General features: G+C 41.1%; 1 protein-coding gene and 1 long non-coding RNA gene across 4 annotated transcripts in view; one reads left to right on the top strand and one right to left on the bottom strand.

Annotated features, from left to right (window-relative positions):
• The window catches only part of RARB (retinoic acid receptor beta), a 320,215-nt gene that overhangs the window by 115,152 nt on the left and 179,848 nt on the right, over window positions 1-25,215 (top strand). For all 3 annotated transcript variants that reach the window (XM_086851330.1, XM_086851340.1, XM_086851367.1), the window contains exon 3: window positions 12,981-13,481. In XM_086851330.1, the coding sequence (XP_086707456.1) occupies window positions 13,304-13,481 (178 nt within the window). In that variant the 5' untranslated portion in view covers window positions 12,981-13,303. The remainder of the gene's footprint in view (window positions 1-12,980; window positions 13,482-25,215) is intronic.
• Window positions 19,188-23,192, bottom strand: LOC111923487 (uncharacterized). Its single transcript, XR_002861105.2, has 3 exons — window positions 23,072-23,192; window positions 20,182-20,397; window positions 19,188-20,080 (listed from the first exon to the last, which is right to left on the bottom strand). It is a non-coding gene; the product is annotated as an uncharacterized LOC111923487 (long non-coding RNA).

Below are 25,215 nucleotides of genomic sequence, written 5' to 3'. Positions count from 1 at the left end.
AGGGTTGGTTTTTTTTCAGCCTGTTGTCACTGTGGAACTCTGACAGTGCACACAGGCTTGGCATTCTAGAAGATGGGATCTTCACATCTGCCATCAAATTAAGCACCATTGACTGTACCCAGCATGGTCATTTTTTTTACCCAGTTCCTTCCCCTCTCCCTCATAAACTTGGATATGCAGTGTGGAGCAACACAATTCTCTTCATCTCTCAGTGATGGGCTCCACATTGGGAATTGAGAGCTGTATGGGTGGCATATCTTCAAGAACTGTGGCTTATGTAAAGGAAGTGACAGCCTTTAGAGATGTCACTTATTTTGAGAGATTATTTCCGTTAGCTGACATCTTGATCGCATTCTCTTGCTTATGCATTGTTTTCAAGAAACAAAATGGTTTTTTCTGCTTACTTTGGATTAGCTTTAGCATATGGTGCTCTGTGAGACCCTATATAATGGACAGTTGGCATGGGCACCATTAGCTGGAAAGAGGATGCAGTTGGGGTAATCCTGAGGGATGTACTTGAATCAACGTGTATCTTTCAGCCATCTCTGAGTGGACTACTCCATTGAGAGATTTTTTTGGCCTGATTATAATCACAAAAGACAGGAGTGGATTTTGAATGGCTTTATCTCAGTAACTGAGACTGTTGCTTTGTTTTCGGGGGTGAGTTTTCTTGTTTGTTTTGGGGTTTTTTTTTTCTTTTTGTTTTCCTTGGGGATTAATTCATTTGCTCACCTAATGTGCATCTGTTGAAGGAACTTCAGGTGCCGTTAGAAGAGTGCTCTCTGCTGTGACATGTCTGGTTTGACGTTCCCAATTCCAAGACATGCTCTACTTGGCTGCTGGTATTTGCATGGTTGAATCAGATTGTCTTATCAGCCTTGGGCACCCAGCTTGGCTTTCAGGCTTCTCACTCCTCTCTGTTCTTTGTGGTGCATTGGTCTGCTGGATCCTGACTTGTGAAGTGCTGCTGTCCTGAAACTGGTGCAGGAAGGGCCTTGGTAAGATCATTCTGCTACAGTGGGGGAGCACAATTACCAGACACATAACAAACAAAAGGTGTGGAATGCACACCTGCCCAGCTGTCTAGCTCTGGATTTTTTTTTTAGACAATAAAATGCCAGAGTACCTGGCAAAGTGACTCAGCACAGCCTGGTAAGGACAGATGAAGGATGGGTTACTGCAGCAGAGATGGTGCTGTTGGTACCAGGAGAAGGGTCTGTCCCACACTGTCTTTCCACAGGAGGAGTCATCTTGGGCACTGTTATCCAAGTTTAGCATCTCTTGGGGGATTCCAAATGTTTTTGAGAGCTTTGCTCTTGACTCATGTCTCATGACCTAATTAATGCTCACGGTTACTTTCTTAAATGTTTTCAAAATTCATTATTTTACTACGTTACTTTGCTAGTGAAGCTGAAAGATTAGTGATTCCACTGCATTTGGAAGCTAAATGCTGCCCTGATAAGTATTTGATCTGGATTGTGGCTGAAATGTTTAAACATGATGGCAGGTTTGGGCAGGTCTGAGTGCTGCATGGTGGTGTATCACCTGTCCCCATTCCTAAGAGTCTGCATGCCACTTCTTTCTGCACCATGAACACAAAGTAATTCAGGCTGGGTTCTCTGCCCACAGAAGTGGGAAAGTTGTCTTGCATTTACCAGCAGAAGGATTCTTTCAGAACAGGGCTTGTTGGGACTGATTGCTGTGCAGTTAATTCACACACTTGCTTACTCTGCAAGAATACCTTTGTGTTGTATCAGAAGTCCTGCCTTGCAGACCGGCGGGCATGACACAAGTCTCCTTGAATTTTGTCAGTGCTTAGGTTCCTCTTAGTTGCTTTTGGACGTGAAATGTAAGGTCATGGGTCATGTTGGTCTTTCTGACAATGTAATCCATCTGTCCAGTGCCTCTAGCAGACAATTCTGGGATATAGATCTTCTGAATGTTAGAATGTGGAAAAGATGTGCTGGTTTTGTGGTTACTGTGATTGATTATTGCACCTCTGTCCTTATGACCTGACTGATAAGGTTTTTGCAACATTTTCAGATGATTCAGAGGATGGCTCTGAGGGTGCTTACATGTGCAGTGTTATCTCAGCGTATTATTAGCATTTTGCAATTGCTTTATTGGCTCCCTGTTAAGCAAAATATTGACAATAAAAATGCTATTTTTGTTCTGTGATCCATGCTATGGCTTTGTCCCCTCCTAGTTAATGGCTGTGCTTGTTCCTAATTTTGCTACCCTATTGTTCCTGTGACAGGGAGCTACAGAGAACAGAGGTTTTAAAATAGATGTTCATAATCTCCACCAGCCCTCTGGCATATTCTGCTGACCCTCAGGGAGTCTTACTGGGAATATATTGAAACTTGTGATATCTAATAAGTGAAGGTTCAGGAGCCTGATGTAGACAGCAGAAATGTCGTCTTCTGGGTAAAGTAGGACAGAAGACTCTAATAACTCAGAGGAATTGCAGAACCTTTCAGCAAACAGACTACTAGACTTGACGTATATAACAAAAGGTGATAAATTATGTGTGTTAAGTTATTTTGTGTTAGCACAGCGTCCACACCTCCATGGTATTAAGATGATAGATGCACCTCTAGTCCAACAGACTAGTCTTCAGAACCAAAGTTCACAACCGGTGCTTGAACCCTCTTTTTCCCCCTGTTCCACTTGGATCACCGTCCTCACGTGATAAATGGGTGCAGCAGGGATGCAAACTCCTCTAGCTCAGAGGGAGCAGAACTTCCAGCTTTGTAGTGCAAAAAACTGGACTGCTAACAGATTGAACCTACCTCCTGAATATAGTGCCATGTCTTCCAGCTCTTGGGGGGATTGGGAAGTCTATGTTATTTCACAATTCAGGCACAACCTCTACAAAATCCTCTTTCAGGTTTCTCAGACGGCCTCCCGAATAAACATTATTCTTTTTTTGAGTGAATCCACATTCTTATCCTAGCAATGAGTTTAGATTACTCCAGAAAGCAGAATTTTTATTTGCAGTTAAGTGGATTCTTGCAGGATCCTTCTTTGTGTGGCTTATAAAGTGAAGTGCGCTGAGCTGAGGCAGAACCTTCTGCTTTAGTGCATGTTTCCAAATTAAACAGAAATTTACTCTCACCTTTTTTTATCTTGGTGACTGTTGCAGTCTGTTTGCTTCTTTGCACAGTGTGTGAAGATCACATACTGCACTGACCCATCAGTGCATTTCCAGGCAGCACATTTGTGCCATAGTGGGGCACAAAAGAATCTGTGTTTACTGGTTGTCCAGATACTGAACAAAGTAGAAATTAAAGATGTAGAACATTTTTTACCTTAATTTGGTGGTGAGAGCAAGTCCAATGGCAATATTTGCAGTTGTGGCTAGATATCCAAGCTGGATGAATGTGACTACTCGGTTCTATCCTTAGTGGCACTAAAGATACCCTGCCCGAGTCGAGGGAGACTACCCAAACCTCAGGGGAGGGAGAGGATGTGGTGCTTTGTTTTATTGTGGTGGTTCTGCTAGGACTGGGACTTCTCAGGAGTGTACCTCTAAGGCTGAACAGAGATGAGACTTGCTTCTCTGCTGAGACTGTCATCTCTAGCAATTCAAAAAACTAACAGCAAAGGCAAAATTGCCTGATCTTTTCCAACATAACCCTGTGGGTAATTAACGTCACCTAAGTGGATGTTCAGATAAAGCATAGCCATCAAAACTAATGTTTTCTGCACCCATCACTCATAGAGAGCATTTGATGAGTCATTTCCTTGACTCCTGGCTTCACTGATTGGGGTTTTGAGACCAGTACCAGTAAAAGTTGTCACTGGTGTTGCATGTCTTTGTGCTCTCCTTTAAGGAAGTATCTCTTGTCATCCTGTTTCTGCAGCGCATGTTGTGATTGTAGAGTGTTGGCCTCCCAAAGAAATGTATTTTTCTGTCAAGGAACAGCCCTCCAAAGCAGCTTTCCTCTTCAGCTTCTGAGCCAATGAAGTACTTCATTCTTTTAATAACTCCCAGGCCACTGGGATCATTTACTAGGGATCTTCCATCTGTCACCAAAACAATAACATCACTTGACCCCCTCTTACTGATCTCGGAGGCCTCTTAAAAGTTATAAACAAGCAGTATAAGACCTTTTTAGTAGTTGCAGTGATGGTAAGTGCTGTATTTGCTGTTGGTCACCATGACATGTTTCTCATCAGCTGGAAGGTTAAAGATGAGCATTCTGAGAGCATGCTGGGGAGGCTTCAGATAGATTCCTCTCTCCTCCTCGCTTTAACACCACTTGGGAAGCCATTGGCATACTTGTAAATGTCTGCACATCCCATAATATTGGATGACATTACTGAACATAGGCAGCAGGATGTGGCTTTTCTTGCTTACTCAGTCTCCCTTCCCTTGGCCTCCCGTCTCTTTCCAAGAGCTCTTCTCACAAAAGCTTGCTTTGGCAGGGAATCCATGTGATGTTATCTTGTGATGTCTTGTTGGCAAGGGTAAAGACCAATTAACTGCCAGTTAAGGAGAAGACTTCAGTGGAAGTTTTGGGTCTTTTTGCTGGACAGGGATGTCCAGATATTCCGTTCTGAACTTAATTGGAGATGCTACCTTTCCTTCATGGATAAGGATCACGGATAGTTGAGTATGTTGTCAGTTTAAGGTTGGCCTGTGTAAATCTTCTCAAATCCTAGAAGTGTGTTGGTGCTTGTTGCAGCTTGCCTTTGTTACCTGTGAATCTTTTTCCCTTCTTTGACTTGATGATGATGGGGGAGCACAAAGGATTCTAGGTTCCTTAGACCTGTCAGTCATCATAGCTCATCTTTGTGGTTGACATCTTGCATAGGAGCAGCTACAAACAAAACAATCTGATTGGACACATGGGATGGTAAAGGAAAATTTGGATTGCTAAATCCAGTCTTGTTTTTCAGAACTGTAGGGAGAAACTGTGTTTGGGAACACAGGACACGACACCTGCTCAAAAAATGTGGTCAGAGGACTAAAGCAATAGGCACAGCATCTTGAGTGGGAAAAGCTTTGTACTGGAGTTTCTGGTTCTGTGTAACTTGAGGGACCAACCTGCTTTTTAAGAGCTAACTACCCTGTACTGTTTAAATTGTGGATCATCTGAATTGTGTTTGAGAGAAGGGATTTGTTTTTCCTTTTGAGTTTTGTGGATGGACAGAAACAAGGAAATGGGTTTGGTCTACAGAAAAGCCCTGCAGCTTTGGTCTGGCAAATCTCTGATTTCCTAAGCCTCTGTAGCACACGGGATAGTCTCTCACTAAGGATATTCTCAGTGTGGAGTTACTCTTTCACATCCTTGGAAATGTTGATAAGGAACAACAGAGATGACTATGCAAGAACAGAAGTGTTGATTCCATTTAAGGAACAATTTTAAGGATTAAGAAATTGCTTTTAAATTTGGGGAGCATAATGAGTGTACAAGTTCACTTAAACTCAGGGAGCAGGAAGCCCAGTTACCTTTCCTTTGGTTTCCATAGATGAAAGAGAACTTTTTTCTTGACTGTCCTTCAGAATTTTTCAAATGTGACAAGAGTAAGTAAGAAGTGCATTTAGTTACAAAGCAGATTGTCCTATACAGCAGCACAAAATGTATTCAGAGCCCTTTGAATTCTCTGCAGAAAACTGCAAGAGAGTCCCTTACAGAGGTGATTGAAAGCCACTGCACAGGAAATCAACTTCTCATCCTGTACATAAACATGAGCCAATTCTACTATATCTGGCTCTTGGAGCAGTACACACAGTAAATTGTTAACCCCATCACCTGACCTAGCCATTTATCTTTACTTCTCAGTATGGTTTTGGCAACTGCTGAGTAATGAAAGAAAAAACATGGAATGTAGATAGCTGTAGGAGAAAAAAATAAAAATGAAGCAACAACCAATCCCCTGCCCCCCGCCCCAAAAAAAAAAATCCCAACCCAGAAGCCCAACAACCCCACATCTCAGTTTCAAACAGCCCTTTAAAGCAGCAGACAACAGGAGAAGATGAGAAATTGCCTGATACAGTGGCAGGATCTTAAATATAGTTAGTACAGAACAGAATTAACATCTCTGTAGAATAACAAACATGTGAAGCATGGATTTTCAATCCTTCACACCTCTTGGTTGTGCTAGCACAAATAAATTAATAACTCCCCTGAACCTTTGCGGAACAAATAACCATAGTGCCTTTCAGGTTTTGAAATGTAAGCTCTGTGTGTTTTTAATGTTAGTTGTTATACATGAAGGTTGGCTGAAATAGGTTATTCTGCTTATGGAGTATTGTTCCCATATGAGGATTCAAGCTATGTACTCACAGCTGCTGCTCTCCAACATGGACTCTCAGTTCCACTAAAATCAATAGTTGGCACAGCAGGGTACTGTTGTATGGTGTGTAAATAAATGGGTGTCATTGTGTCTCACTTTTTTTTTCCCTTTTCCCCTTTCAGATTTAGATTTGCTCTTTCTCAGGCATACATCAGCGTGTGTTTGCAACGCAGGCAATTCGAAACATAGCTGCTTAGGGAGAAAGAAGCTTTCCCCCCCATCCTTTTTATACTTCCCAATAGGATTTTAGAATAAACAGCAATTGCATTAATTATATTAATTATCTCTTAACAATGTCAGGGGGGAAAAACCCCAAATAAAACAGAAACCCATTTTGCAAGTGTCAGCTTTATGACAAAAAGGAATTCACAGTCCCCCAGCAGACAGCTATCTTGCATACCAAGATGCAGGAAAAGTGTCATAGTAAGAGTGTCTAATTCTGTTACAACCATTTATCTTCCCTCTTTCCATAAGTCTTGCACTTATATTTGAAAATATGTGACAATTGTGGTTATGGGATGTAAGAGCTACAGATCTGCTTTTCAGTAAGCTGACTTTGAAGTTCTGTTTCTTGCATTTTCTTTTTTCTTCATGCATCTGGTCATATAGAGTGGTTTACTTTTTTTGGCTGCAGACTTGGCAGATACAAAATGCAGATGTTGTTCTTCTGACTTAAGCTGCTATTTTAAGCTTTTTGGCCAGCGGTTGGAAATTTTAGGTTCGGTTGTTTATTTGCTTATCATCAAAGTGGTTTTTGTCATATAATTCATATATGAGTATTAGCTTTCTGTGTTTACTTTCAGAGTTTGAGATTAAGAGCAAGGTCTTTTTTTCCCCCCTTTACTTTTTTTAAGCCAGCATGCTCTTTTGATTAATAATACACTAGAATATGTTATGCTTCAAAGAGCTTTTATTTGCAAAGAAACATCCCCCCCCCCCCAAAAAAAAATACCCAACCAAAACCAAGACTAACCCTCACATTGTGCTGCAGTGCTTTCCCTTTAAGAAAACCATATCTCTCTCCAGATGCCTGCATCTCTTTGATACAAAAGGGTACACTAAGTTCCATCTATAAACAGAATCCACTAATTAAGAGTAATTGCTTCGGAGATTGGTACAGACTATTCAGCATCAGATGCATGTTCCTCTCAGATATCCATTAGCCTCTAATAAGATAATGCAGATGTGCCAGTCTGTTTCCTGTTTCCTTCTATTGTACCTTTATTGCCGTATATGGACCAATGGGATGGGCTGAACAATAAGTGGATGTCCTTTTGCTCCCAGAGCCCTTCTCAAAGGAATGTTTGTTATTAGATTGCTTTTTCTGTTTAGTTTCACATCACTATGCTAATAAAGGAAACATAACACTCCAAAGGCTTTTTTCTTTTTTTTTCTTTCTTTTTTTTTATACTTCTGCCACGGTAACTAGTTTATTGTTTAATTAAATCTTGTTGGATGGCCATGAAAACAAAAATGCAACATCTCACAGTCAGTGAGAACTGGTGCAGAACGGAGTACAGCCTCTTTATGAAATAAAAGTTTCCATGCATTTTTAAGAGTTTAAAGGCAGTGTGGTTATCATGTTACTGGATCTGACTGATTTACACTTGAGTCGTGCTAAATCTGCTGAATTATTCAGTACTGCTGAATGCAACACCATCAGCCAGTATAATAGAAAGCATATGCATAATCAGGGATTTCAATACAAACTGTACATTAAATACAGTAAGGACTCTCAAAATTTGACTTGTTTTGAAAACAGCATTAGAATATGTCTTGAAGCCAGCTCTGTCCCTTGGGAAAAACAGGTAATATATTGTTGAAAGGTTTTATATGTAAAATTTCTCTGAAATTGTTTTTGTTGCTCTGAGAAGAGCAACTTGCCTCTCCGGTCTTACTGCCCAGGCTGCCCTCCCAGTCCAGAGGTTCCTGTTTTAGCCTAAGATTTAAGGGAGGGGCGGGGGTTTGGCCTTGGCAGGAGAATGGGAAATGAACTTAGAAGAGACTTCCTCTGTGACCCTGGAAACTTCGGGGACAGCAATGCTGCAGACCGAGGGCTCAGGGCTTGGAGAAGCAAATTCCCAAGCGCCTGGCTCTATGCAGAACATGTCCTCGTGTTGGGGTGCCTCTTCTGCATTCCTCTTTTTGTCCCCCGGCTGTAAAGGAAAAGCAACAGCAGTTTGCTATGACAGAAGGGTTTAGGGATGGCAGATTTAGCTTAGAAGTTTTCTGGATGCTACATCATGGATATCTTAAAATGACTGCTGAATTTCAAACATTGCCATAGGTAGGGCAGAACTCCCCACTGACCTTTTCAGAAATGAGGGAAGGAAGAAAAGACAAAAATCCTGCTTTACTTGCAATGCTGACAACTTAATTCCCTGATATGGCTAGTGAGAGGGGAGGAAGAGGAATGTGGAATTGGGGTGTTGTTGGCAAAAGGGAGGACAGAGCGTAACCTTCCTACTGACACAGAAGAATTGGCCAAGCCTCCTGCCTTGGCTTCTTGCCTGTCCAGCTGTTGATGTGCATCAAAGTCACCTGTAACAGCAAAGGGATTTCAGGAATTCTAATAAATCTTACACAAGTAAAAAATTCAGAAGGATGAGTTATGTTAGAGTAATACCAAATATTGTTACCAAATGGAAGCTAAATAGCAATATAATACATTAGGCACAATACATTTAATATATTTTAGGAGAACTGACAGATGTCTGAAGAGCAAAGCTGTTTTCTGTAGTCAAGCCTGTGCAAAATGCATGGGAAATTAAGAGACAATAAGAAAAGTTGGGTTACTGTTTATCCAGTAAAATTTGAAGCTTCTATATGAAAAATCTGTAGTTCTAAATTTCTGCTCAGCTGCACAAACACTGTGAAGAATTGTGGAAGAGGCAGATACACCTGCTGCATTAACTGCAGCTGATAAATATTCTGCTCTGCACTAGAGCTACTGTAGCCTCCTTCCCCTGTGGCCATCTGCTTTATCACTGAAGTCAAGTCAATAAAAGACCTGTAAAAACCAAAAAGGAGGAGGCATATGCTCTGTCAAAGAGTCATTGGCCGCTGTTCAATGCAAAGTAGTGCACTATGTGATCATCCCTTGGTGAACCTTCAAAGGAACTTTTCCCTATGATCCTTTTCCATACTGCTTGTACTGAGGGCCTTGTACTCATGAGCAGTCACTAAGGAGAAGTGTATGGAAGAGCGTTTTTATCGTATGCTGAGGAGATCCTCTGAAGTACCTTGGTGGTGGCCATTTGCTGAAAATTTTGCCTTCTGCCTCCTGGGCAGTAATCCATGCAGTTGGATCACATGAATGGTGGTCATCCACCATCAAGGTGACACTGCAGTCAGTTTGGCTTGCTCCTTCTTGGTCAATCCTCAGCTGTGGTAGCTGGCTCTTCCTGACCCCTTTAGGGTAACCTCATCAACTTTTTGGTGGGGTATTTACTGTAGTAAGTGACTACAAAGGAAAATCTTCACAAAGCTGACACCTGTGCAGTGTTTTGAGCTGTGGTATGGGTTTAGTTAGGCAAAAGAGATGTTTTCACCTTGGAATCACGTGCAGCCTGGACATCTGTGGCTGATGTCCAGTGCTAGGTCCTCATCAGTGAGTTCAGGGATGTGAATGTGTCCATCTGGTGATACATTAGTGAAATGAGTCATGGGAGTTGTGCCATGGAACTGATGTGAATGGGAAAACTGATGGTTGGGTTTCCTGTTCTGCAGCAGTTTCCACTTTGGGATGTCCTCAGCGATGAAGGTGATGGGTCTGTAACTTCTTTTAGCAGAGCTGGTGACCTGAGGTTCCTTGATAACTGTAGAACATGAGTGAACATTTGCTTGTGTAGAACATTTGCTTCTTTACAAGAAGCTGGAGTTGCTGATAGGTAGCTGTCTGCCTACAATATGCTCCTTGACCATCTCATGTGAGTACAGCCTGGTGCTCCCAAGGGACACAGCTTGGAGTCAAATGATACACTGTTTAGGGTATCACGATTTTCACACTGTCTTCTCTCTCTGCCTATGGAAAGTAAATTTATGAAGAGCTCTGAAGAGGAACAAGTTCTGAAGGCTTATCTCCAGCACAGCTATCTGCAGGAAATTTCTGTCCACGAGTGGTGAAAGGAAGGTGATTTTTGAGTAAGGCGAGAAAGCCTTAATTTCATGTAGTAATTTCAGTTTATAATTACATCTCATGAAAAATTATAAGCATGCAAAACTATAGGATTATAACCTGGTTTTGGCACTGTTAAATATATGTATTTGTGTACTGAGGAGCTGTAACACTGCTGTGTTCTGTCATCACCAGCTCCATCACAGATCATGTTCCTTCAGCAATGAAGAAGTGACCAAAGAATTTTCCTGACTGGCTTTTTACCCCCTCTAAACTCCTGAAGGAGTTGCTTTTTTCTGAATGCTTTTCACTTAAATATGCAAATAGATCTGATGTGGTTCTGGGAACGTTTTTAAGTTATGATGAGCTCTGCATTTTTCTGGCTAATAGAAATATAATTGAAGGTATTAGATAGTTTTATAAGATGTATTTTGTTTCCAAAGCTGTACATCATTTAAAAATAGATGACCTTGTTCTGTGTTTAATTTAATGCACACATTTTTAGGGCTGGTATTCATCAGCATCCCTCTCCTGTTCTTTTTTTTTGCAAACACTTAGAAGTGTGGTATTTTTGCCGGCTTTTGTGGAATTGCTTTATAAAACTTCGCATGTTCCTTTGATACTTGACATTCCTTGGCTCTTAAGCTTTGTGTAGCCTTACTAGCCTTTTACTAGGTAAAACAGCCAGCAGCGATGGTTCATCTCGCTTTGCGTTGTTAGTGAGTCAATGTATTTTAGCTGCTGGGGCTCCCTCGAAAGATCTGTCTGGTTTCCTTGGTCTCCAGGCATATGGTCCTCGAGCTCAGCTTGGCCAGCAGCTGTGCCTTCACTTGCTGTATCCCCTTCTCACAGCCTCATCTCTGCATAGGTTTGCCTCCATTAGCATTAAAGGCATTTTTTGCATAATTTACGCAGTTATCAAATACTTAGAAGCTACATTTCAGTTATCCCCAAGCAGGCTGCACTCAGCAGAAGCTGCTGTCTGACAACATGCACAGCTGGTAACCTTTGCTGGTATTCCACACAGAGCAGAAACACTCTGCTGCTCTCTGACAGGCAAACATATGCATCTGAGTTGGGTTTTTTTCTTTTTTCTCCTTGCTCATTTGAATTCCTACCGACAACTGGTGCGCTGAGCAGCAGCAGTGATAAGTCAGTATTGCCTTGTCACAGTTTTCCTCCTCTGCCGTCAGTTTTGCTTTGTGGCCTTGACACATCATTTCACCGCTCCTTTGTTTTCCCACCCAAAAATCCTCTTGCCTTTGGTTTCAGGCTATAATTCCAAAGAATTACAGACAAAAGTGCTATATAGCGGTGCATGTGGTTACTGATCACTGACTGTGGCAGATGCAAGAGTACATTGTCCCAGGTACAAAAGCTTTAGGCAGCATGGACTGCCTTACCTTTGGGTGGCTGAGTTTGTTCTGTGGCTCCTACTGTCTTCCTTCTACAGTGTGCGTTGGAGGAGATGAGCAAACTCCTCGTGCAGGATGAGATTAGGAATTGGCTGCAGCACTCACTGGCTTTTCCTGGAGCTCTGCATGAGTGGCTACAGGAGCAGTGTCTGCAGTACAGAGTGGTTGCAGCCTTCCCAGTACTGTATCTCTCAAGACACCTGTACAACTTACTGCTGTTGCACCAGCAGGTTGATCCAGACACCACCAGCCATTTGCTGTATATAGACTTGAGCTGCTATGGCAGGAGCAAATTTAATGGGAATATCACATGAAGTGTTCTGTGCTCAGCCTGAGGATTTTGGTACAGAGCCTGAAAAAATGAGGATGCCTTGAAAGGTGGCAGCTGTTTGGGTGAAACACTGAGGAAGGTGTGTGGAGCTCTGGATGACTTTGAAGACGGTGAGCATGAGAGCAAGCAAGTTCCCTAGCAGAGCACAGGAGCAGTGTATTGCAGTGTATTGACTCATGTCACTCACTCACCCAGATTATGAAATTATGGGTGCTTGTTTGTTAGGGCAGTTCCTCCTACCCCTGAAAAAAAAAAAAAAGAAAAATGAGAAAACCATTAGTGAAGTGTCTCCTACGGGATAATAAACTAAATTTTTTTGTGAAAACAGTCATTATGAAAGTAATTACTGCTTTAACAGGCCAACTCAAGATTGCCCTCAGAGCCATGGCACTGAAGGGAGTTGAGAGCCTCCTCAGTGCCAATCTTTTGTAGCTTTTAAGGGGATACTGAAAGCTTTCATACACAGGGAAATTGTTCAGAAGCTGATTTTTTTTCTCCTCTGGCATCAATATTTCAGGTAATTATTGATGCATTGCTTTTAAATCTGGCAGTTTTCACAACAAGACTATGTAACACCAGAAATAGCTTTTGGTGTTGCACATTGTGCAGGAAAATCAATTTAATGGGTGTTCTGCTGTTGGCTTCAGTAGCAGGGTGAGAGTTTTACCCCTAGGTAAATATCAAGCTGACTTCATGGGATACTGATAAATAAATTGTAACTTAACAAAAGTAACTGAGAAAAAAAGGTTATTCTATGTGCATTTTTTAAAAATACATATATTTTAATCAATATATTGTTTTCTTCCCCCAGACTGTGTCAGTATCCATCTGTAGAGAGCAACTGTGCTCCCAGAGAAACACTTGCATAAGCAACTGAACTGCACCCTGATACCAGAGCAAGAAGACTTTCTATCCACAGTCTGCAGAGCAAGGATGTCCTAGAAGAGAGAGCAGTAGGAAGCAGAGATGAAATATAGGATGGAGGCGATCTAGTGAATTACCTTTTCATCATCAGGCAATCCAGCTTAAGCTGTACCTTCAGGCTTGACAGCCCTCGTCATTCATAATTTGAGGTATCTAATTTGCCGGCCTGGAGTGATGCAACATAATATTTGTCCACTGTGAGGTGTTAACATGACAACCAGCAGCCGCACATGTCCCGTACCGGCCGTGAATGGACATATGACTCACTATCCAGCAGCACCATATCCCTTACTTTTTCCTCCAGTCATCGGTGGACTGTCACTGCCCTCCCTCCATGGACTCCGCAGTCACCCACCAACTAGTGGATGCAGCACCCCATCACCTGCAAGTAAGTGCTTGGTATTAATACCCTTTATTGATCAGCTCTCCTCTAATAAAGACTGATTGTGTTCATGCTGAAATTATACCAAGAGTGATTGCTGTTGTTCATCTGTGATGCATTTTGCTTGGGCAAAGCATACATTTGCTTTGAAATGCTGTTTTCAACTTTTCTTCTTTTTATAAAAATAAACAGGCAACTGTATGGCATGCCAAAGCTATGGAAACCAAGAAAGACAAAACCATTTTGGTATAACCTGCATTAATATATTAGCTGCAGGATCCAGTGTTGCTTTTAAAGAAAAATTGACCTTTTTGTAATCATGAGTGGTGATGATTCCTCAGTATAAAATTCTCTCAAGTTGCACAGTTATTAAAACTGCTTTAGTTTTCTTCCATAAGTAACTGTTTTCTTCATGTGCAGCTTCTGAAGAGCAGCCCAGTGGACAGCTGGTAGCGTGAGCTGCCTGTGGCTGCAGGATGAGCCCTTGAGTCTGTGGTTGAGTTTCTGTTGTGGTTTAACCCCAGACAGCAACCAACTATTGCACAGCTGCTGTCTCACACCTCCTTTCCCCCACAGTGGGATGAGCAAGAGTATTGAGGAGAAAAAGAGTCAAACCCATAGTCTGAGATAAGAACAAGTTAATGTTGAAATAAGATATAAGAATAGTTGTAATCAAAAGGGAGGCAATAAAAAGAGAGAAGTAAAACCCAGGAGAGAAAAGAGATGCTCACTACAGTGGCTCACCACCTGCTGACAGATGCCCAGCCATGAGTTGCCATGGCAACTCCCCCCACTTTATATATTGGGGATGGCATTTTACCTTGTGGGTATCCCTTGGGCCAGTTTGGGTCAGCTGTCCTGGCTGTGCTCCCTCCCAGCTCCTTGTGCACCTCCTCACTGTTAGAGCATGGAAAACTGAAAAGCCCTTGACTCAGAGTAAACACCACTTAACACAGTGATGCTTTAGCTGCTGCTATCAACATTATTCTTGTACTCAATCCCAAAACCACAGCACTCTACCTGCTTCTAGGGAGAAAATTAACTCTCCCAGCCGAAACCACAACACTTCTACATGCAGCACTGCTGAGTGTATTAACTGGGCAAAGCTTTTTCTTTGCCTTATGACAAGCATGCTTTCTGCTTGGTCTTAGTTTTGTATGTGTTTAAGTGGCTCCAAACAAAGCTCTCCCGGGTATAAACTTTTTAAGTAGGGTCACTTAGACAAGATACATCTCTGGAGATCTTTGCAGTGGGTGACTGATGTATTTATTACCCAGGAAACCCAGATGTATACATCTGATGCTTTACAGTTCAGTTTGTTGTTGAAGGTGCTTATCTAAATTCATTTCCGCCACTGTTGGGTGTGAGAAATCTTGACTAAACAGCACATGTGTGGAACAATGTACTTTGTACTAAAAGAAAAGGAGACTTGTTATAGAAGTGTCCCTGGTACATCTTTCAGAGAATTCTTTACAGAAATCTCACAAAGTTTCAGCTCCAAACTTAAATGTGAAATCACACTGAAGACAGTACTTGTGAAGAGTGAAGTTGTAGGTTTTGTGCTGCTTGATGCTAATTCTGGCTTCATGTCTCACATACACATACTGGAATGCTGGGCAGTCTTGAAATAAATTAGTGGGGGGGTTGTTTTTTTGTTTTTTGCATTTGTGTGGACAGTTTTCATCCAGTCACATATGTGAAGAAGTATAATTGGGTCAGGTTTTTATTTGCCCTGTTCTATTGCAGGGTGTTTGTCATTATTTGAGTTGAAAAACAAGACAGCCATAAGGTCTACAAGTAACTTCAATTTTCCAATCCTATCAGAAAATATCCTGGATTACCATCCTGAATTTATCCCTCACTACTTCAGGAATACTCACCTGTTGAAGAAATAGTTTTATTAATATATGGAAATATTTTATGAGGCATAGATTAGTAAATACCAAAATTATATGATCAGTAATGCAGAGTTTTTCTTTTCTATTAATTATTCCTGTGGAATTAAGACTGTGTTGCTGATGCATTATTAATGATTAATAAATCAGTCAATGCTCAGCCTGTCAGAAAAGTAATGCTTAGTATGAATTTCTGTCAATATGCAAAGTAAATGGCTACTTCTGACTCCTGGGGTTTGTGTCCTTCTGCCCTGGTCCCAGTGTTTTCAGGTCAGTATTTTTGTTGAGGTGCTTTGCATCTCTGGCTCTCTGTGACTGAGCACAAAAGCGTGGCAGCCGTTGTGCGTAGCTCAAGGCAATAGTGTTTGCAAATACCAGCTACAATTGGCAAGATAGGAAGGAGGATGACTTGAATGAGAATTTGTATTGAGACACAGTCCGCTGTAGGATGACTCTTCTGGTTTGTACTACTCTGTTTTCATATCTGTAGTGTCAACACACTGTCTGCAGACTTCTGATTCTGGAGCTCGAGGTTTATATGGCGGGATTTATAGAGACAAGTCCTTGGAAGCACGCAGGTTGAGCTTTGAGTTGTAGTTCAAGGTTCTGTTCTCCACTGTAGATTCTGTTTGTTGATTTGTTTGTTTTCCCAATGAAGCCACCCATGGGCCAAACTCAGTATGACTGATGGTCTCTATTAAAGTTAGAAGTTATAATCTGTGTGGTGGAATAATATGGAACTCTATTGCAAAGACCTGAAAAAATTAAAGGTTGGCCAAACCAATGCTCTTTACATGCTTGAAGCTATTGTACTGTTTATCTTCCAGATTCTTTTAATTCACATAAAATCCAATAGAAATTATTTTATATAACAGGAATGTTATGAAGATCTCTTTAATCTTTTTAAAACAGTGTGGTTCAACAGCTTTTGTTCAAAGTTAGCTCCATTTGAGGTTTAGAATTAGCGTCTTGTTTTATTTTGTTCTGTCTTGGTTTTAGACTTTTAATGATGGCAGAATAACCTTATATCAGGTTTCACTAAGTTATCTTAATCTACAGCTGGAGCAGGTATCTCCAGTCCCATTAAACAGACAACAGTACATCTTAGACACATGAACTGTGTGAGCACAAGGGGCTTGCCATAAATGCTCAGGATGGAGTGATTTAGTTTCATTGATGTTAATAATGCTGTTACCTCTGTGACCTGTGACTCAGCTTCTGTTTTTATACTGAGATACATAGTGCAAAATACTTAATAATTGGAGGTCTGGTGGCAGTGCTGGAGAGGTCAGAGGATGAAAAAAATCCCACTTTTACGGGTATGTGAACGATGCATTAGCACCGAACAAGACCACGGTCAAGGAGATCGTTACTTTTGTGGAGTCAGATTGATTTACCTACTGCTGTGTTACCCCGTGGAGCACAGAGCAGACATCTTCACTCCTGACATCAGGTGGCATGCGGGCTTCCCTGGCCACGTTAATGAATGAGGAGTTTCTTCTGCACAGCAGAGATGGTTTCAGGAGGTTACTGCTTAGCTCATTTAGAAATGGTGAGAGAAGGCAAAATGGGGGGTATTCCTGTACTTTTTGGGTCATGCACCATATCTTGTCATGGACCAAGAGGTTTTGGTTCTTGGCCAGACTGGAAGCAGCCATGGGAAATGGGCAAATGTCCTGCAGAGTCTTACATATTTGCAATATTAAAAACATAGAACACTTGTGAAATGTTTTGGGGAGGAATAAATAAATAAGGGCAAATATTGTTACTTGACATTTTATTAAAGTAAAAACACCTTAGGTTCAGGTGAGTAGCAGTCACACAAGCAGTTCTTGTATCTGAGTGGCATTGCTCTCCATCAGCCCTGGAAGAAGGGTCAGGGCCCATCTGGTCACCATGAGACCTGATGCTGCTGCTGCCAGAGGTCAGTAAGGCAACTGTCACAGTGTGAGGATACCAGCTTTAGAAGAGTTTACCCACTTTATAAAACATCTGTTGTGTGGCTGTAATGGCACATTTTAATTTCTGGAAAAAGATTAGTTATAAAAATTAGTCTTACAAAAAACCCCAGACTCCAAGAAAACACCTCTAACCAAGAGATCACCACCTGAAATTTGAGAAGGAAGTTATGTAAAAGCCACACAGATCTTTGTAGTATATCCATGGAGTAGAAAACTGGTGAGGAAACTGCTGCCTTGACGTTATGGCTGATGGAACTGCAAGGCACACAGTGATGTTGCAGTTTCACAAGCAAATCTCAGCATGAGAAAGATGCAAACCCTGCTGGTTGTTTGTAGAGTATCTTTGCAAGACTGGTTCCTGTAACATAACTTCCCCAGAATGAGTTTCACAGAATTAGTTTAACATGGCTAGATACCACTACATAACAAAACCAGTTGGTGTGAGCTGGAGGAAAAAGCTTAATCTGAGCTAATGCTGTGATGAAAGGAATCCCTGAGTGTATCCTAGATCAAATTAAAAAAGGGTCTGGACAATAACCACAGTGAGAGCCACTAAATAATAAAACACTTTGTTTGGCAGTTCCCTTTTTGCTTGGATTGAGCATCTGCTTGAACAAGGTGATTTGTGTAGCCCATGGCATTTGGTGGGAGCACCCCCATATTCTACCTCTGCCCCCTGCCCCACATTTTGGGCCTCAGGCTGCCAGTGTGAGCCTTTGAATCCTTGATATCCCCCCTCTTCCATTTATTGCAAGGGAGGAATAGGAGTAGCTTGATAAGCGGCAGGGAATAGTGGTCAGTCTGATGCAAGAATGTCCTGGAATTTATACAAACTTAGTAAGAGGTTGTTTCATCTGATAGCTTGGAAAAAAGTAATCTGAATGTGTTATTTTGAATACAGTTGGGATGCCATGGAGAAAATTCCATATTAAGGTCACTCATTGTATTTTAGCCAAGCTTTTCCATTCTTTTCTGTCTGGGGTGTTTTAAAAGTGTACTGTAAAGAATAAAGGACTTTATGTCCTGTTTTATGTAAGTCTTCGAAATATGAGAAAATGTATGGAAAGTAAGATTATCTGAGGAATTCAAAGAGGTAGACAAGGAAGTACCTACAACATTATTTCTGTGTTGTGCTATGTAAAAGGTAATTATTTTATTTAGTAGTCAGTATTACATAGCAGACTTTTCATACATGCTCAGGACAGGCAGATTATTGTTTTGGGCATTGTTTTCTGCTGGAATTGTTTTTCCTTCCATTAATGCAATTATTTACTACTTGAACTTCATCTTAAAGATTGCTGGCTTTTTTTTTCCCCCCTCCCTGGGAAATGGATTTTCCACTGTATCATTAAAAGAGTAGTTAAATCCAGTGTAACTGGTATAGTAATGCAAGATATTTTTGCCAGCCCCACCCGTTGTAGGAATTCATTTACTTTTCCAGTCCTGTTGTTAATCATTATATTGACACAGAAAGTCCTCCCAAAAGCACTCTTTGGCAGATTGCATTAAATATGAATAGCAGATATTCATTACGATGTGTTGCCCCCAGGAGAACTCTAAACTATCTGCACTACTCATGAGCAGGCAAATACACTAATTCTCCAGCTATTCAAATTATTTTCAAATAGTTTAGTGTGTCTCTAATAAAAACAAGAATGTCTCTGTTTCCCTTAATTACTCAGAAGGTCAAGGACTCCCACATCTCACTTTACTTCACAAAATGGGGAATATTCCTGTTGCAGATTTTAGTATGGTTAGTACATGATGGATTTTCTTCCATTGGCATAGTTACTGAAGCAAGTGCTATCTGTAATGGACTGAAAAAAAAAAAAAACACTCATCACTCTTTAACATTCTGGAATTATCTGAAATAGTATTGTAATAGTTATATTGAATTAGGAAAAAAGTACATGAATCAACTTTGTTTGATTATGCTCTTGGAGTTTTTTTCACAGTATCTAATCTTAGTGTAGCTGTCTTCCTTTTTTCCAGTCCTGTCTCCCTGGGAAAGCTTGCTGTGTGGTCATTTACATGTATCTGCAATTAACAGATGACTTTCAATGTACCTACTCAGTGCATGTGTTGTCCATCATTATTGGAAAGACAGAACATGTGTTTGCATTCAGAAAGAGGGGGGTAAACAGAACATGAATCTCCGATTTCTTAGCCACAGCCAATGTTGCCTCATGCTGTCAAGTCTGAGGAGCAATGTCCAGATGATACCCTGAAGATGCTACTCATAATCCTGGAAACCACCATTTCTTTTCAGTTCTTCCTTTATGTCACGTTGTGGATTTTTTCCTGGTGGAGCTCTTTGTGCAGCTTGATTGGTCCATGCTTTGATTATTAAAACTACGTTACATTGTCATTTTCGGATTCTAGTTGATCTGAAACTATCAAAAATTTAAACTTGCTTTTTCACGTTAGAGCTTCTTTCTCAGTATTGCCACTTTCAGATAAACCAGGAGCTCCTCTCTACTCAGTGCAGCTGGCTGCTCCTGCCACAGCAGTGCCCTGCCAGGGTGGGTCCTCAGCACCCTGTGGATGCAGCCCACTTCAGATTTTAGTGGGCAGCGTGCTCATCTGTGAGAAATCAGTCTGGGTGTGTATGGAGAGGAATTTGCTTCCTGGGAGGAAGCCAAATTTAGAAATTTTCTGCTCTGGCAGGGAAAGCATGTGGTGCAATAGTGGCATGTGCTCCATAATGGCTCTGTGCATCCCTCGTAGACATGCTGTAGTCTGAAGGAGCCTGGTGTTTGGAAGTCAAATAGGAGCTGTCAGAGAATTAATTGCTCCTTTCCTCTTTATGGCCCCCAAAGCAGGGAATTTCCCCAAAAAATGCCTTCTTACCTAAGGCTGGAAAAATGTTTTGCAGAGTATTGCAAATGACCTTCTCCTCTGCTCTGGCTCAACAAGAATAACACCCAGTAGCTCCCAGTACTGGGGAGATCAGGAATGAAGAGTGAAGGGCTTGTTGTAGCCCCCAATTGTTGGTTCATTCAGGGTGACTCCTCTGTTGCCCCTCCATCCAGTGACGGTGTGTTTGGTGTCGGTTCCTCCGTCCACCTACGTGTTGAAAAGGAATGTAATTTCAGACATTGAGTTTGGCAAGGCGGCAGTACCCAGAGTTATTGCAGTGTCTGATGTGTTTCCCATCCAAATCGATAGGTGCAATCTTCTGGAATTGCTAATAGTGTGATAGTTCATGATACTAAAAGTCAACATAAGCTTTTGATTTGCCAGCTTTCTGTCTGAAGGCGTATGTTTAGCAGCTAATCAAGTCATTTTAGCTATGTGGAGAGTTTCCATTCAGTCATGTTGCCGTGCTCCAAAGGCATGGCACTATGTGGATTGGGGGGGGGATCTTGTAAATACCTTTTTTTTTTTTTTTTTGAGCTAAAACAGGCCTTTTATTTTGTCTCAGTGGTGGCCTTGGTAAGACTTTCCTCTTTCAGTCTACTTGAATTGTGAGTTTGTGTTTACTGTGGTTTTAGCAATATGTAGTATTTAATTGGGAAGTCTTGTTTAAGATTCGGACAGGGACAGATTTTTCTTCAGGAGAGATCAATTTATGGTTTTCCTCAGGTAGACTATCTTCCCCTTTTGCCTGTTTAGGGAATATGGGGAACAAATTGTGTTATGTGGACTTTTCAGCTGTATCAATGACAACATGTTTCCCATTTAAAATGATAAATATCCACCCTATCTGATGAGCCCTGAAAGGGCAGGGAATCCTTTTTCCCTTCCTTTGTCCTTCAGTGCTCTGTTTCCTTTCTTACTGCCCAGAATAGGCCTACATCAGTAATATTCATAAATGATTTACAAAAGTAATTCCTGTGTAATAGCTTGGGACGTCAAGATTTTATGATGCTGCCAGATGTGCTATCAAACAAAATTATCTGGTTCAAAAAACTTGTGATAAATCTAGTCAGGGAAAATTCCCCAGGGCAGACTCACCCTCTACAAAAGTAACTATATCTCATAAAATTGTTAGATTTGCCTTTACCACATGTTTGAAATCAGACTTAAAGCAGCAGTTTTATTCATGTCAAAATTTAGGTTTGGTATAAACTAACAAACAGGAAGGACTGGCCTTAAGCAACAGAAAACTCTTTTCCTTTCAAAACACCACACACACTCAGAGGAAATGTCAGAGTAAATATCAGAAATATTCGGAAAACCAGAACCTGCATCCCTAAGATACTCAACTGTTTTGTCTAGATAATGCATTTTTAGAAAGCAGTCATACCCTAAATATAGTGGGTCTCACCAGGCATGGGCTGCTGAGCTCCCCGTGGCTGTATCTGAGTACCCTGAGGCTGTGCAGTGAGCAATGCGCCCAGCATCTTCCCTGTGTGTTTGATTCTTCATGGCCTGAGCCAGGGAAAGTGTGCTGGTAGCAAGGTGTGTGTCTTGGCCAGCAGTTTGGGTTTTGAAGGAGGGGAAGTGCTGGAGAGGCACTAGAAGTCCCTGTGTGGCCATGCCTCCATACTGGACAAAAGTATGTCCTTGGAATAGCTCCATAATTTTATGGTGGTCCTTACTTCTCAGGAAATATCACAAGGATATTTAGGTGCCTGGAAAAACAAACTTCAAGGTATAAGTACTTCAGTTATGCTAAAGAAGCAAAAGGTTTCTGAGCATGATTTTTGTTAAGGTGTTTGGGAGAGGGGCTGAAAGTCGTGGCTGGCTGCTGGAAGCATCTGGGGTAGAAATGCTTAGTTCGGGTGACAGAAGAATTTGGTTCAGCATTTCTTGGGAGGCTAGAGCAAAAGAGAAGAGGTGGGTCTGGAGGCTTGTGATGTGCCATGTCTCTGGGGAATGCAAGATTCTGCTGGGAGTTCTGCTTTTGGAGTACTCTGAGATATCCGTGGGCTTGGCATGCCATTAGACAACATGCTTACAGCTTCAGTTAAGATGGAAGTCAGGTAATTCATGCACTTAAAGGTGTGGACCTCCAGGTAGAGCTTTGTCTTTGCTATTTTTCGGTGCTGAAGGCCAGTCATATTTGATTTAACCTCAGCATTAGCTTTCCTGAACTTCATAAGTTTCAATCTGAGATTTGTACTAAGGCTGATACCAAACTATTTTAAGAAATGTGAACTTCAAGAAATTAAGATGGGCAGAAAAAAACCCCAGAAATACTGTGGAAAACTCAGAAAAATATTTACCTCATCCTTTTAGGATGATTTCCTTATCCTTTTTATGGGTGAATTTGGACCCCAGCATGACCACCCAGCTCCTTTCAAGTACTGTGAAGACTCTGCCTGTGGTCACAACAGGAGGTTATTTTTTCCTGTATGTGTGTAAAAATTATGTAGTTGATTCTTAGAAATTAAGGACTTGATCTCTCAGGTAGATCAGTAAGAGCAGATAGCATTCACTCCTTAAATTTAATTCCTAAGATGCTTTTCAAAAGCTGGCTTTTACTAAAGATGTATTTTGCTGTTTACAGTATTGTGAGGACTATAATTTCTGAGATAATGGGGGGGGGGGGCTGATGTAGGCTTATGAAGTTCTGAGTTTTCAAAGTTAAGTTTTCAGGTGTATTTCAAGGCTTCATAACACAACATAACTAACTAGAACCTTTTACAACCCATGATGTTTTTACTAGTCATTTTTTAAAAATACTTAATAGTTATTTTCAATGAAGAAAATGTCAAAAGTCTTTTAAATACAGCTGTAATAGCATCACTTTTTCCTCTCTGTATTTAAAAATAAGAAGAAAGACATTCTTTACCAGTGCTGAATACTCCAGGGAAGAAAGGTAGTGTCCTATGGCTGCTTTGTGCAGCCTGCAGCTGTTACCAGAGTTTCTGCCCAATAACCTCTGGGCTCTAACAAACTCTGCAACTGTATTTGAGGGAGAAAAAACTTGGCTCCCTTTTAAGACTGAAAGCATCCAAGCCAACAGCCAGAGTGCTGTCCTCATAATCAGGTCCCTGTCAGTGGAAAATGCAGCGCAATTTCCTGTGTACTCTGATTTCAGCTGGGTACCATGGCCACTGTGGAATGCAGCATCTGACAGGAGCATCTGACCTACCCTTCTACAGCAGAGCCAATGGAAATCCCCATTCTTTCTATCCTTATTCCCTTACTATCCTCATTCTTTCCAGCCACCAATACTTGTTGGAGGGTGGTGATCCTACAGAGATACGCACAGACATTCATCTAGAGCCCTGAAATGAGTCCATGCTGTAAATCTGCAGTCTTTGGGAGAATCCACGTGCATACCAGCACTACCTAAAAGCTATCAGCAAAGACATTTGGTGGGAAGTGGAACTGTATCATGTAAAGAAATCTGTTTATTATATACTACTTTCGCATAGCAATTCCAGGATCAAGAGTTCTGTTATTTGAGAAATCAAATCCTGCGAGAATCATTAAAAGTACAGAAATAGTGATGTCATTACAAAATTAACTGGCTATAAACCCACAGGGTGACATGTTGATTCATAAAGGGAATAGCAAAACATAATGCAGGGCACATCTGCTGCTCTGATTCCTGCAGAACCATCAGTCTATTGGTATCTGCAGACCACTTGAAATTGAACATCTGTTAGAAGCACTCAAAAAAGCAGCAGGAGAACCTGTACACCTTGCAAAACACTTTGCTGTCAGTAACATCATAGTTTCAATAGTGTATTCTTACAAAAGTTGTTATAAGTCCCCTTCAAGTCCTAGATCTTCCTGGCATTGTTTTTTAAATAGTGACAGCATGAGTAATAATAAAAATAACATGGACTTTTCAAAAGACTTTCCTAACATTTTTATTACTTTTTATTTATGGTACCACTGCAACATGCAGACTGCTATAGAGTCTTCAAACAAAGACGGATATGATCTCTGTTCCAAGTAGCTTGGAATCAAGAAAAGGAAGATATATGAAGAGTAAGAGAAAAGGACATGACTTCTGGGCCAAGTGAAGGAGGTGAAGAAAGGCTCGCATCCTAGAAAGGGGAAGCTGAGTTTGGGGCTTTAAGAAAAATGCTTGGATGCTTAGAAACTGACCTGCCTCTTGTGAAGACCAGCAATAGGATACTGCAGTGCATTTCACAAAACCTGTGTGCATGGTTGACAGTCAATTAAATATTGTGATTTAACTGCATCATCTTAACTCTTACCCAATCAGGATGACAGCATGTTTCTCCAAGCTGCATGGTCTGCCAGAGTCCAACTAATTTGCAATTTTCTTCTGTTTAATGAAACCAGAAATATATTTAAGCCACAGAGAGAAAGATTTCACTATTGATTAGCAGTGGTTCGTGTTGCAAAGTGACCTGACAGACATTTGGAATGCATCAGCTGCGTCATGGGGCAGCAGCCAAATATCTTGAAGCACAGTTTGCTCTCTTTCACTTTTATTACTTGCAGAAGAAGCAAACTCTGCCAGGGTATTATTGGAAGGGATGTTTGCCATTTTAATATGTAATTACTCACACAAACTTGATGACAACATGTTGCAATAGCTTTGATTTTTAAATAGGTAATGGTATTTACTTGTAGAAAAATTGAGAATCATTGTAAATTATTCGAGAAAGTGAATTAAAACGTATAGCACAAGTCACAGAAAATGCCCAGTTTTATTTTGTGGGTACCAAAGTATTGTTTCAGATATATTCCCCATTTCAGTTTTTTTAATAACCAAAGATTTTTTTACTTTTTTGTCCAAGATGAAGTTGGAACTTCCACTGCCAAAGCAAAGCCTAACTGAGGCAGTCCAACACTAGTACAAGGATATGGAGAGTCACTGGCGTGGGCAGTTCAAATGGGGTTTCTGCCAAACCTTTGTCATTGTTCTGAAGCACTCTGTGTGAGTGCCAGGGGTTTCTAATAGTGCTGAGAATTTCATACAATGGACAGCTTGAAATTTAAAAGCCTAAT

The sequence above is a fragment of the Cyanistes caeruleus genome, chromosome 1 (genome assembly GCF_971803275.1).
Source record: "Cyanistes caeruleus chromosome 1, bCyaCae1.hap1.1, whole genome shotgun sequence".
NCBI classification, from domain to species: Eukaryota; Metazoa; Chordata; class Aves; order Passeriformes; family Paridae; genus Cyanistes; species Cyanistes caeruleus.
This window is presented reverse-complemented; position numbering and strand designations above follow the sequence as displayed.